This window comes from Phalacrocorax aristotelis, chromosome 11 (assembly GCF_949628215.1).
Source record: "Phalacrocorax aristotelis chromosome 11, bGulAri2.1, whole genome shotgun sequence".
NCBI classification, from domain to species: Eukaryota; Metazoa; Chordata; class Aves; order Suliformes; family Phalacrocoracidae; genus Phalacrocorax; species Phalacrocorax aristotelis.
In genome coordinates, this window is record NC_134286.1 from 11,894,649 (window position 1) to 11,907,887 (window position 13,239).

The following is a 13,239-nucleotide window of genomic DNA, read 5'->3' on the forward strand; positions in this document are numbered from 1 at the left end:
CATCAATGTAGTTACGGTTGCTCTCAGACCTGGTGCCTCGAGGAAGGTTCTCAACAGTGACCAAGTTATCTGTATGCAGTTTTTAAGTATTCTGATTTCAGGTAATCTAAGGGACGATCCTTGTGTGGGAACTCACTCTACACAACTATCACTCCAGGCCCTAGAAAGTTAAAACACTTTTCAGATAACCACCACATAATAGTCTAGTAACAGTTTCATCTATTTTAACTGAAAAGGAGAGGGCCCTAAGTACTTGTGATGCATGGATTTTTATTTTTGCTTCACAGCATGGTACATTGTAGCTAACAACCATAAAATATAATCAAATTCTGAATTAAGCATTTATCAACTGTAATTTTATCTGGCCAAAAACAGCTTTGTGGTAACTCTTCTTAAAAATCTTGTGGGAATTGTTTGCATTGCAGCTAGGAAAACTGCAAGTTCCTAGTGACTTAAGTGTGGAACCTGAAAAACATTTGAAAAACAAACATTGGAAAAGCATTTGAAAAAAACTGCTCACTCTAGAACCAAACATTAAAACCAGAGGTACATGTAATACCACTGTTACACCAGAATTACCTCTTTCCCCTGTCTTCTCTCCCAGGTGTGCAGACGGGATTGCGCTCTCTCTCACAAAGCCTCAGCCTTCTGCAGGGTCTCTGCAGAGTGTTTGCTGCAGGCATTTGTTTCATGTACCATTAGCTGGGTGTACCAGAGTTGCTCTTTATTTATGCAACACGCACCATTATTTGGGGTCCACCAGGGGATCTCTGGCTTAAAGAAAAAAGCATCCCCTTCTTGAGATTGCGTCTTAACACTGCAGAAATACAGCCAGGCCTGAGGCAACAGCTGGGTGCACCAAAGACAGCGGCTTCATTTCTTCCCAGATCTGAAGGCTAGCTTTCTTCACCTAAATACTGCAGAAGGTCCCAATAAGCAGAAAGCAAGAGGCACAAGTGCCCAACAGCAGACAGGAACAGCAGCTGAAGAGAACTGAGCACACAGCGCATTCCACTCACTCATCCTTCTCCGCCTCCAACATTTATTTATTTCCTAATTACCCTCAGCGCTAGTGGAGTTGCCATCTTGCAGTCTCAGTTCTCTAGGTTACCAGCTGTTCTACAGAAAATGCTGTCAGGCCGCCACCACCACTGGTCCCCAGGCAACCACGTCCTTTTGTCCATCACGAGAGCCCAGCGCCTGGCCTCATGCTGGCCGCAGCGTCTTTTGTTTTCAGGAGAGAAAACTGATATCTGATTTTCGCTTTTTTTTTTTAAAAAAAAAAAAAGCAACTCCAGCAACATTTGATTCCTAGATGTGCAAGCCCTCCAACGCACGTACCCTGGGTGACATCCTCCTAGCAAGTCTTCCTGTCTGCAAATCGTGGCCAGTTCCTTAAGGAACAGCCTGGGTCTGCCTCACATTGGCCCTTCTGCTTTGGGGTTACACTTTTCCAAGCATGACAACTTCCAATACATACAGTGAGTAGTTTACTATGAAACAAGATAAATGTGTAGATGAACACATTCGCCCATCAATTATTACTTGCTTCTGTTACAGAATTCACGTTAAAAATAAATAACGAAATAGAGGATACATGGACACAGGCCGTGGCTTCAGGCGCGAGCCCAAGCCTGGCCCTGCCGCCCTGCGGAAGCACGGCGAAGCCCGTCGGTGCCTGCGGCGCCGTTCAGAGCCCCTGTCCGGCGGGGCTGAGCATCTCCTGCAGCACCAGGTGCAGCAGGTGGTTCTGCTCGGCGCTCAGCAGCGGCCAGAGCTCGGCCTGCAGGGCCTTCAGCGCCTCAGCATCCTTCTCTTGGCACGCCAGCACGGCCGACTGCAGTAGCAAGAAGAGCTCGGCCGGTAGGTAGCTCGCCGCCGGCGGCAGCCCGCCGCCCGCCCCGGGGCCGCCCCCGGGCCCCGGCCCCGCGCCGCCCTCCGGCGCCTCCCAGCAGTACTGCTCCAGCGTCCGGGCGTGCTCGGGCAGCAGCTTGGCGGGCGGCGGCTGCAGCAGCAGCAGCAGCAGCACCCGCGACACCTCGCAGCGCGCCAGCACGTCCAGGAAGGCGCCGCCGGGCGCGGGCACGGGCGCGCCGCCGCCCCCGCCGCCCAGCCCGGCCCCGGCCAGCGCCTGCGCCCGCGTCAGCGCCGCCAGCGCGCCGGCGTAGTCGCGGCCCAGCAGGAGGCAGGAGGCGCGCTCGGCCAGGCAGCGCAGCGCCTCCAGGGGCAGCCGCGCCGCCGTCAGCAGCTCGGCCGCCCGCTGCAAATGCGCGGCGGCGCGGGCGGGCCGGCCCGTGTCACGCAGCGCCGCCGCCAGCTCCAGGCACAGCCCGGCCGCCAGCGCCGGCTGCCCCCGCTCCAGGTGCAGACGGGCGGCGAAGGCGCCGCAGCTCTGCGCCGCCGCCACGTACTCGCCGAAGCCGCCGCGCAGCCCCAGGCGCTGCCGCAGGTCCCGCTCCTGGCGCAGGAAGAGCCGCGCGGCCTCGGCCAGAGCGGCCGCCTCGGCGGGCCCGTGGAAGAGGCTCTGGGCGCAGCGCGCCACGGCCAGCTGGCACCAGGCGGCGTAGGGCAGGCTCTCCTGGGCGCGCAGCTCCCGCGCCAGCGCCGCGAACTGCTCCGCCGCCTCCGCCACGTTCGGCTTCCGCAGGAACCGCCGCCGCAGCTTGGCCGACACCAGCCGGTACCGCGACAGGAAGTCCCCGTCCCCGCCGAGCCCCGGCCCGGAGCCGCCCGCCCCGCCGGGGCCGGAGCCCCCCGCCGCCGACAGCATCGCGCGCCGCCCGGAACTGACGTGCCAACGCCTCGCCTCGCCTCGCCTCGCCTCGCGCGCCGACGGCCAATCGGCGCCCGCCACGGGACCACGCGGGCGGCGGGGCGGTGAAGAGGCGGGAAGGGGGCGTGGCTACTGCAGCCAGCTGTGTCCCCGCCCACGAGGGTGCGGGGCAATGGGCGGCGGGACGCATGTGCTCTGCGCTCCCCGGCGGGGCCGTAGGGCGGCAAGACTCTCGGTGAAGCGCGCCCCAGCCAGGAATAGTTCACCCAAATAGAATCCCGGGATCGCACAATGTCCTAAGCTCGAGGGGACCCGCAAGGATCACCGAGTCCAGCTCCTGTCCCTGCACAGGACAGCCCCAAATTCACACCGTTGTCCAACTGCTTGTTGAAGAGTGTCAGGCTCGGTGCCGTGATGCCTCCCTGGGGAGCCCTTTCCAGCGCCCCACCGCCCTCTGGGTGAAAAACCTTTTCCTAATATCCAACCTAACCCTCCCCTGGCACGTCTCCCTGCCGTTCCCTCCGTCCTGTTGTTGGTCACCAGAGAGAAGTGGCATTGCTGCAGGAGGGCAGCTGGTGCTGACACAAGCCCCAGCAGCGCAGCACCTGCCTAACCTCTTCATGGAGGTTAATGACAGTAATCACTCACTGCAGGTACTCAGAACATCACAGGATTTAGTGGGGCACTTAGATACCAGTTTTTTGGGGGGTTTATTCTTTTTTTTTTTTTTTTTTTTTTTACAATGGGAGAACTTGGGAAAGGTTTTATGTGCCTCTGCTTAATTAGGAATTTTTCTCTCATCCTTTATCCCCTTGGGAAGCAGAGAGATTTTGCCCGCTGCTCTACCCTGCCCATTTGGCTGAGCTGTTTGCAGCGTGGGTTGCATCCCTGGCCTCCCAAGAGCCTGCATCTGAGAGGGGACATGGCCAAATGTGTATATTCTTTTTTCCCCCTGTCTTTTTGACAGTTCAGTGCAGCTCTGTGATGCCTGCTGTGCAATCATTTGCTCTGGAGAGCTCACGGTGGTGGGGGGTCACTGGGAAAGCACGGTATCTGTTTTTGCAGATTACAGGGTTGTGCGAGCCATCCGAAACTGCAAGTCCATCCGAAGGCTGCTCTACATCTCCTGCAAGCCAGAGGGTGAAGCCATGAGGAACTTTCTTGAGTGAGCACCCTCCTCTCTTCCTTTCCACTGACCTTAGTGACAGACCCTATTATGTCCAGACAAGGACATAAGTAACTGCCCTTGGCCTAGGAAGGTTTCTTGCTGTGACTGCGTTTCACTGGGCGAGTTCTGCAGGTGTGACCCAGGACTAGTCAGTGCATGGTCAGAAGTGGTTTATGCTTCTGTGTCACTTTGTGTTTACCTGCAAGCTGCACTTGCTGGTTTAAGGTAGCGGGTGTTCTTTGGGTTTTGTGTGTTCCAGCAGGATGCTTTAGTGCATCAGTAAGGGATAGAAAATAACGCAAACATGCTATAATGGCATTGTGCATCCTTCCCCAACAAAACAGCACATCTCAGCGTGGGATACGGGGTCCACTGGGTTCACTGCAGGAAGGCTGGCCCCTAGCCAATGCAGTGAAGCCAAGGCGATTAGTCACCTGCTTAGGGTTAAGCATATAGCTAATTCTTTATCTGGGGCAGGCCCGTTTGCAGGTGATAAATCTGTCTGCAGGTAACCAATGAAGGTAGTGCAAAAGTGAGGATAATTTTTACAGTGTCTTTTAGCTGGGATGGCTTGTGAGAAAGGGAGCTTTAAACCTGCCACTGACTCCTCGGCTTGTCCTTGAGGCTTTCAGAGCTATTTTGGGGTTCAGTTTTGATGGTTCCAGACTTCAGCCAGTGTCAGCTGCAGACTCTGAGGGATGTTAGCCAAACACACGATACCTCCTTAGTGCATCCTCTGTGTCTTTCCTTCATCATTTATACCTAAACAAGGAATAGTTCTGTAGCAATCATGCTCTATCAGTCTGAAGTGATCCTCCTGCAACAGCTTGTGCAGCTTTATACACTGCTTCACATTCTTCCCTAAACTTACTAGTTATGGCCACGTAAATATTTTTAAGACTTTCAGAAGTTTATTCTGTAACAATTTTATTTCAGAAGTAAACTCAAGGTGCACTTCAAAGGGGCACGCAAGATATTCATTAGAACTTGTGAAATATTACCATGAAATCACAATGATAAAATTTGACTCTGTCCATCAGCAGTTCTTAACCATCTACATAGACAAGATTTTTTTTTTTCTCAAATCAAGGTCTCACATGATTTCAATCCCTGAAACAGAAGATGCCTTATGGCATGCATAGTATAGACATCACTAGTGGTACGTGGAAGAGCTCTATCTCCTCTCCTCCTCCCTTCCAAAAGGGTATCAATATAAAACCCAGCTATCTTCATATTTTAGATTTACCCTTTGCTGCATAGTCAGCTGGGTGTATTTAAAGTAATTCTTTGCTCAAAACCTCAGAGTAGTCTAGGAGTAAAAACCTGCTAACTCACCACCAACAGAAGATTAAGAAAGAAGTGGGATTTAGTTTCTATCAAAAACAAAAGCATGCCTCACTTCTGGGGTGTTTTATTATTTTGCCAAAGACATGTAAATAGAGTTATTCCAGTATTCTGGTGTAGTATTAGATCACAGCCAGAAATATCAGCTTTAAGGAAAAGCCCTAATTTTACACCTATTTGAACTGCCAGTAGTTTTAAGCACCCAAATAATTTTAATTTTTCCATTTAATGAATGTTCTGCAGTTCTAGGAAGATGAGTTATGCATTGCTGTTCACATAAAAAAAGACAGTCTAACAGATGTAAACTATTTATTGAATATTTGCCACCAATATTGTTAAATACATAATCTCATACTAGGTAGTACGAAGAAATTTAACCCTGTCCCAGCTGAAACCAGGACAGTATCCACCCCTTATTCTATACCATTTACATCATGCTCAGGTTCCACATTATCCAGTACAACCTCATTAACCTCCACCCCCTTTCCATCCTTTGATAAATTACATGGATATCGTTTAGTCCACAGCTTTGGTCTCCATCTGTTCTTGTGGTCACTCAGGACAGGAGAGGTGGGGTGTTGTGTGGAGTTACTGAGCACCAAAGCCAGCTCAGGTCGGGTCACTGTTGCACTTGCACTGGTCCTCGAAAGGCTTGTCCTCCATTGGTTCGGGTGGTTCCTGCTGTAGTAGTTCCCATAACATGCAACTCAAATCATGGGTTACAACAATTTAAAGGTAGAACCATTACAATCTCCACCCCTGGTCCCTTTGGCCCAGGTTATAGGTTTTAATATTGCAATGAACTCCTCCCCCCTTGCCCATGGCTGGCTGCAGCACCTCTAGAAGCAAACCTGTTCCAGCGCGGCTTTGCCCATGGCTTTATAGTGTTTTACTCTAGGTGGGGTATCATCATTTTGGAATGGTAGTGACAAATAGTTCATCACGTATAATATTTTTGCTAATCGGTTGTGCGGGGTTTCTTGGCTATCTCCCCTTTTTTGTTTTTGGAGTAGTTGTTTGACTGTGCGGTGTGTTCTTTTTTTTGGAAAACACTTCTTCAAACTTGGAACTGCTGTTTCCCCCTTTCTGGCTGTAGGTCCTTCCAAACCGGGATGTCATTTTGGCTCCTATTTCATATTCTCTCGGCATGGGTGCTGGCGGCGGGGTCGGGCAGGCGTGGGTGCGGGTCCTGGGTCGGCGCCACCATGGATGTGTGGCTCTGGCGTCGGTTTCTGGCTGCTGATCTGCCACCTGTGAACGGTGTGCTGCCGACGGCGGCCTCCGCTCCACCCCTCCCCAGTACCGGTGCCGGTCCCTGGCAGGGTGGCCGCGGGTGTTAGAGCCCCCGGCGCCGCCGCCTCCGCGCCGGGATTATCGCCACGCTCGGGACCATCTCTCTGCCATTTGCCCCGCTCCTTCCCATGTTTTAACTTCGAACACTGCTGAGAATGTTGATGGAGCCCCATGCTTTTGCAGGAATTCCTGTAATAACTTTACTTTAAAAGCATCAGAGTTAATGCCTCGCTTGCTCAGTAACTGAATCAGTAACTTAACAATCGTCTCTTCTTTGGCAGAGAGATTAGCTCCCATGCTTACTGCCCCAGCCGCTCACCTGTAATATTAAGGTGATGTCCCAGGATTAAGGCTGTGGTCCTGCCGTCAGCTTGATTCGTCCGGCTGGGGTCCCTGCGGACGCTGCTCCTCAGCATTGCACTCCCATTTCGGGGTCACTATTTGCAGGGATGAATGTCATGGACTCCTGACAGATGTTCTGCAGAAGACCTTTATTGTCAGCTTTTCACTGCTTATATATTTTTTTGACACATTCCTCACGCGATCACGCGTACAGTTTCTGTTATTAGTCAGCTAGCTCTAAGCACGCGCCTTATGCTACATTCTAATAGGCTGTTCTTTTTTCTCTAGCTCTATCTCATTTGTTTTTGCTTACTTAAGTCTTTCTTGGCATTCCCACGCTCCCATCTCTGTTTTTTACTGCTGTGTCGCTTCAGTTCAAGGACATGTCAAACAGTGCTAAGTTACTTGCAAATTCATCCCCCACACCTAACTACCCTGTTCGTAAGGAAACACTCAGATTTCTGCAGTGAAAAGGTTCTCTGTAGCATTTCATCACCCTTTCCTCCCCTGGAAACCTCTTTTTGGGCTGCTGGTTAAAGCAGCCTGGAAAATACCCTCTCCCACGTATGGTGGGTTTTCCCCATCAACACGTGAATACAAAGTGCTAGAATCCACTGTCACTTCTAATACTGCCATGCCATTAGTCCTCTGCTTGCTTCAAGGATATTTCAGGTGTTTTTCAAGTTGATAGTGAACTTGCTATGAAGAAACTGTAGGAAGTAGAAATCCTTGTGCTTCACTGGGCAGATGTTGACTTTTGGGCTCAGGGAAATATTTCCTGTATAAACTTCCAAATCCAATGTGGAATCGCTGTCAGTCACATGGGTAACATGGAGGCAAGGAGAGAGGTCTTTCCTTTTTATAAAAAGTAGCAAAGAGAAAACAGATTCAAGTGTCCCTCCTTCTGCACCTGCCTCCCCCTTCTCCACTAATGCTTGCCGATCCCAAAATATGAGGTGCCCTGTGCAAATGTCAGCAGCAACAAGTTATTTCCTCATCAGGTTGCTCTGCGGTAGTTAATTCTAAACTGTGGTGTGTTTTGTATCTGTCCCACCATGCTCACTGGCTGGCAAGCTGTGAACCTCAATGTTATATGAAGTTTTCCACAGCTCTCCAAAAGATGGAGCTGCTACAACCTGGGGGCGGGTCTGAGTGAGCAGAGTTCCCGTGCATTTTGTGAGCTCCACGTTGTTTTGAGGGCTCCTTTTATTTTTTTTTAATTTTTACCTTTATGTTGTGCTGAAGGTACCTTTTGGTTTGTCCTGGTCCTCTAGGCCAGACCAGTAGCAGAACATGTGTCCCCAGTCAGGCTGTTAAGTTTGACTCTTTCCTTCAAAAGAGGAGTTCCCTATCTGATTTGGGTGAAATAAGGTTGATAAACTCCTAAGGAAACAGGGAGAGCTGCCTGTAGCCTGTATTTTCAGGCTTTTAACTCCAGTCCTAAGGAATCCTGGGTTGGGAATAATTCCGACAACCACCAGTTTGCAAGCCATGGGGAGTTTAGGACTTTAGGCTTACTAAACCAGAATGGGAGGTGATGGGAAAATTCCTGACAGGAATAGGAAGTGTCACTCATACTATCCCAAAAATGTAAGATTTTTGCACATTGTTACAGCCTCTTGTTTCCTGTTTATAGGGAGGGATGTAATTTTCTAGCAGTTCTGTTTTGTATAATTATACCTCGGCATCTTGCTGTGAGATCTGCATGAATTTCTGCTTGGCCTCACTATGCTTTTCTCAAAAGGAAATTTGTTGCAGCTTAGAGGGGGAGAGATAATGACTTTAAATCAGAAGGTAACAGAGGATCAGGAAACCTTTCCACTAGTCTCTGAAGAGCTGAACATACAGGAGAGGTTTTTCCTGTAATTGCCATCAGTTCCAGGAGAGCCATAGGGGCAAGATGTCTTTTTTGCTTTTCTGGGGCATATATTAAGCAATAGTTGTTTGCTGTGTATTAGTTTCTGAGCAGCTGAAACTGAGAGCTGCCTAAGTACAAGAGACTTCTGACCACTTTTCCTCCACAGCAGGTTATTCCTATGCCCTCTGCTAACATGTCCTCATTTTCCCACGAGTGAGCAACTGTGCTATGTGTTTGGCTGCCATCCCGCATTCCTAAAGCTGGCTCAGGTTCGGCTTTCTGTGGGTAATTTATGGAACGTGCAAGGAAACAGAGGATGACTTAATGGTAGGAGCAGTGGGAATGCTCATTGCTCCGGAGGTGCTAGAGCTGCCTGGCTTGGGCCTCCTGGCTGCAGGGCATTAGGACCCAGAGGTTGCTGAGCGGAGGATGCTGAATCCCCCTTCCGCTGTCATCCTCGCTGCCTCTGCAGCTTTATTCCTCATCTCCTTCAATGGTGACTGACTACCTCCCGCCCAGGCTGGCAGCCAGAGCGAAGAGGCCTCGCTAGGACTGGTTCCCAGCGGCTCCATGGCATCTCCCAGGACTATTACCATCGTCGCTCTCTCGGTGGCCCTGGGGCTCTTTTTCGTCTTTATGGGGACCATCAAACTGACCCCTCGGCTCAGCAGAGATGCCTACAATGAGATGGTGAGTACGGCAGTGGCAGCACGGAGGGAGACGCAAGAGGGCTCTTCCCACTCAGTCTTGCAGCAGAAGCAGTGTTTGCAGTGGGATACATGGAGGGTGACCGTTCTGGAGCCCTGAGCGATGGGAGGGAGGGGAAAGAAGCTTATCTGTCTCCTTATTTGATGGACACGGAGAGAAACAAATAATATGCAGCGCCAAGGATATCCTGGCAGCCCTCGCCTGGCTCCGTCTGAGGCTATCCATGGAGAAACCTCTCGCGGATAAAGGACGGGGAGGGAAGGCAAGGAGGATGGGATAGCACAGCACACGGATGCCTGCAAAAAGATGGGGACGTAAGGGTCTCTGAAGAGCAGGGTCTGAAGAAGTGCCAGACATGTAGCAGCCAGGTACAGCTGATCCCTGGGAGAAAACCTACCCCCTGGACTGGGGGTAGGAAAAGCAGATGCCTGCTTTGGCAGCCAGATGATCATCGTCAGAATTCTCTGCTTTAAAGCAAGAATAATGACAATGCCTGTCCCTACCTCACCAGACTTGTGCAGGGATTAATTAATGACCATAAAATGCTTTGAGATTTTTAGCTGGCAGAAGAAGGTATTATTAATAGTCACCTTATTATTCTCTTTAGCCTGGAAATGAGCTTCTCCTCCTCTTGCCTAATGGGAAAGGGGTGAGGAGAGGAAGCAGAAGTCAGTGTATGCATTTCTCAGCTGGTGAGCTCATTTGTGCTCCTCTCTGCCCATGGCCAACCCTGCTGCAGAGCTTTGCTGGCTGTGAGTGGCAGGCAGGCAAGGGACTGGGTGCCACAACTTGCTTCCTTGGCCATGGTTGTTTATTTTGCTGCTGCCCTCCCTTCCCCTCCCCCATTATATTTATTGCAGTGGCTGAAAAGCATTGGTATAATTTTTGTGCCCCTAAAAAAATAATGCTGGAAGTTTCCAGCACATTCTGTTCTCTCCCTTTGCTCCACCTGCCCAGCTGCTTTTCCTTAGCTCTCAAATAACATCTGAATTACAGTGCCTCATCTGCAGCCCAGCACAAGGATCTCACTTCTTGGTGATTCTTCTCTGTAACTCAGGAGCAAGAAACTGAGATAAAATGCTCAGAAAACAAAGCTCATAAGCTGCTTCTACATAAGGGACAGAAAAAAAGCACTGAGACTTTAGAAGCATTGCAGAATTCTTGCTCTGGAAAATATTTTGCTTCTCTGTCCCTTTCTGCTTTACCAAGAGTCAGGCCTACAGGTAGGAACTATCTCAATTTTTCAAAAGAGAAAGCAGAGGCACTTGGATATTACACAGCACCATAATTCTTAATAGCACCATATTGTAACATGTTCGTGGCTCATTAGGCTTTCATGCTTTTGCTGTGCTGCATACCAGGGTGGTCTGTCATGTAATGAAGACAGTGAAAACCTGACCTTGCCAATCAATAAGCATGGTTTCTTGCCCCAAGCAAATAGAGAACCTCTGTTATCTACCTACAACACCAAACTTGCAGTTTTTCATTCAGCAAAAAAGACACACTAGGTTGTCTATTAGAATACTTAAAATACCAGAGCACTAGGACATGCTGGTAGAACATTTCTTTATAAAGCTGTGTTTTTCATAACTGTTTAAAAATACTCTGAGGTTTTATTCACTGAAGGTTTAAAATGCATCCTTACAATGCAAACACTTACAGTAAATAATTGAGGATCTCACGACACATTTAATAGTAAAAATGACAATGCTGTATATTTTTAACCACATGTTGAAGTGTCAGCTCCTCTTAGAAGGAAGCAGCAAAATACAGAGAAGTGGGAAGTTCTGTGTTCCTGTAGTGCAGGTTTCCAAAATTACATGGAAGTAAATCAACAATCTGATCAGCACCTGTGAGAGCTGAACAACTCTGTACCTGAGATTCAGTTTCCATTTCCCTCTCCTTGATTAGAAAGCAAAGAACACAATGGCAAGAATATCTGCAGGGGCAATATAGTCAAGTGTAAGTGGAAATAATTTCAGTTTCTCCAATAACTAGGAGCTTTATTAAAATATATATAGAAAGGAAATACTTGATTGAAAAAGGAACAAACAAACAAAAACAACAAACCTGTGAGCACCTAATTGTCAAATGCAAGAACCTGAACATGTGTTAAGGACAGAGGTTGTTTCTTCCCTGAAACAATAAGGTAGCTTGTGTAAGCAGGCTGAGTCTTGCAACTTACGCTGCTTGTAAATCCAGTATAAACCAGGGAGCAAAGGATGTCAAATGTCAGCTTGATTTCATCTGAGGGAAGAAAGGATCATAAAGGTATGTAAGCACAGGATAGGGTCGGTGATCTCAATTTTGACGTATAGTCCCATGCTAAGATTGTACTGCCATGAACACTGGGATATTTTAAGTTGCTTTGAGGTAGTGACTTCTGTTTGTACTTGCTGTGCCTTGGCTTTGTAGGGATGAGGTGTGTTAATTATAAAGGATGAGCTACTCTTAAAGGTACTTTTTTTTTTTTTTTTTACAACATGGTTCTGTATTGCTAATTCTAGCAATTTTAACTTCAGATTTCAGGAGGGTCCACCTGCCCTGCTCCTAGCTCCAAAAATGGGTGCTAGGTTGCAGAACTGTTTTCCAGCAAGGAGACAACAGCCTATAAAGGGGGAATTGCAGGTTGAAGGCATTAATATCCCTGCAATAGAAGCTTTAGGGGTACAGACTGGATATTGTGTCAGAGGGGTCTGTGATGATTGAAGTGATCTTCAGGTCACATTGCGCATCAATCTATTTCAGTGGATATCACCTTTGCCTTTATGTTCTCACATTATGGTATTCTATACTATTACTGCTTGATTTCAGAAACGAGCATACAAAAGCTACGTGCGCGCCCTCCCCATGCTAAAGAAGATGGGAGTCAGCTCCATCCTTCTCCGCAAGAGTATTGGCGCCCTAGAAGTGGCGTGTGGCATTGTCATGACAGTGGTGCCTGGTCGCCCCAAAGATGTGGCCAATTTTCTCCTCCTCCTCCTTGTGCTGGCTGTGCTCTTTTTCCACCAGCTAGTTGGGGATCCACTCAAGCGTTATGCCCATGCCCTGGTCTTTGGGATCCTGCTTACCTGTCGTCTGCTGATTGCCCGCCAGCCTGAGGAGCAGCTGCCAGAAAAGAGGATCCTGTCAGTGAATGGGGATGAGCAGCCACTCATCCATGAAGCAGCCCCTGAGAAAGGCAAAATGAAGGTATCCTAGTTGAGTGTGTGAGAAATACGGACCCTCGAGGCAGCTCTCTCCAAAATCACCCAGAAAATTTGTTTTTTTATTTACCTATTTATATTTTTTGTCTGTCTAAATAAAGTTGCACTTGGGGTCTGAGAGACACATGGTATGTCTATGCTGTAGTCTTGCTTTTGCTGCTGCCCCGTAATGTTGAAAATACAAGCTAGCTTTCACCAGGACAGCTTGGAGGCAGTTAGCAGACTGGCTGGAGTAGCGCTAGCCTTAGCAGGAGCTGCAAAACCAGCCTGAGAGCATGGGCAGAGACTTGGGCAGGTACACATGCTAACTCGGCACTGCTGCAGTGGGGAGATTAGCCTCTGAGCATCAGCCCCAGGCCCCATGGCAGTTGAAACCTAGCCTGGATGCACTTCTGCTATGTGGCAGTCTTGGCAACAGCGGCTGGCTAAAACATAACCACAGTGTCCCTGTGCTGGTTTGTGCAGCCCCATCCACAAATCTGTTTCCTTTTCCATAGTCAAGGAGGACCCTACTGAGCATAAAAACGCTGTTTGTTGCATTTGAGAG

General features: G+C 49.1%; 2 protein-coding genes and 1 long non-coding RNA gene across 3 annotated transcripts; 1 reads left to right on the forward strand and 2 right to left on the reverse strand.

Moving 5' to 3' along the window:
- Window positions 1-1,473: 1,473 nt before the first annotated feature.
- F8A1 (coagulation factor VIII associated 1) lies at window positions 1,474-2,807 on the reverse strand. The gene has a single exon (XM_075106964.1). The coding sequence runs from the start codon at window positions 2,768-2,770 to the stop codon at window positions 1,691-1,693; it is 1,080 nt and encodes a 359-aa protein (XP_074963065.1). The 5' UTR covers window positions 2,771-2,807; the 3' UTR covers window positions 1,474-1,690.
- Window positions 2,808-3,286: 479 nt separating this feature from the next.
- Window positions 3,287-12,818, forward strand: TMEM35A (transmembrane protein 35A). The gene is made up of 4 exons (XM_075106965.1): window positions 3,287-3,426; window positions 3,839-3,938; window positions 8,945-9,468; window positions 12,301-12,818. Exons 3-4 carry the CDS (start codon window positions 9,349-9,351, stop codon window positions 12,685-12,687), a joined length of 507 nt encoding a protein of 168 aa, XP_074963066.1. The 5' UTR covers window positions 3,287-3,426; window positions 3,839-3,938; window positions 8,945-9,348; the 3' UTR covers window positions 12,688-12,818.
- LOC142063330 (uncharacterized) lies at window positions 5,578-7,330 on the reverse strand. Its single transcript, XR_012662739.1, has 2 exons — window positions 6,898-7,330; window positions 5,578-6,781 (listed from the first exon to the last, which is right to left on the reverse strand). It is a non-coding gene; the product is annotated as an uncharacterized LOC142063330 (long non-coding RNA).
- Window positions 12,819-13,239: the final 421 nt, after the last annotated feature.

Coding starts and splice junctions, on each gene's coding strand:
- F8A1 (XM_075106964.1), bottom strand. CDS start 2,770: ATGCTGTCGGCGGCGGGGGGCTCCGGCCCCGGCGGGGCGGGCGGCTCC.
- TMEM35A (XM_075106965.1), top strand. CDS start 9,349: ATGGCATCTCCCAGGACTATTACCATCGTCGCTCTCTCGGTGGCCCTG. Junction 9,469..12,300: donor GAGATGCCTACAATGAGATG/GTGAGTACGGCA, acceptor GCTTGATTTCAG/AAACGAGCATACAAAAGCTA.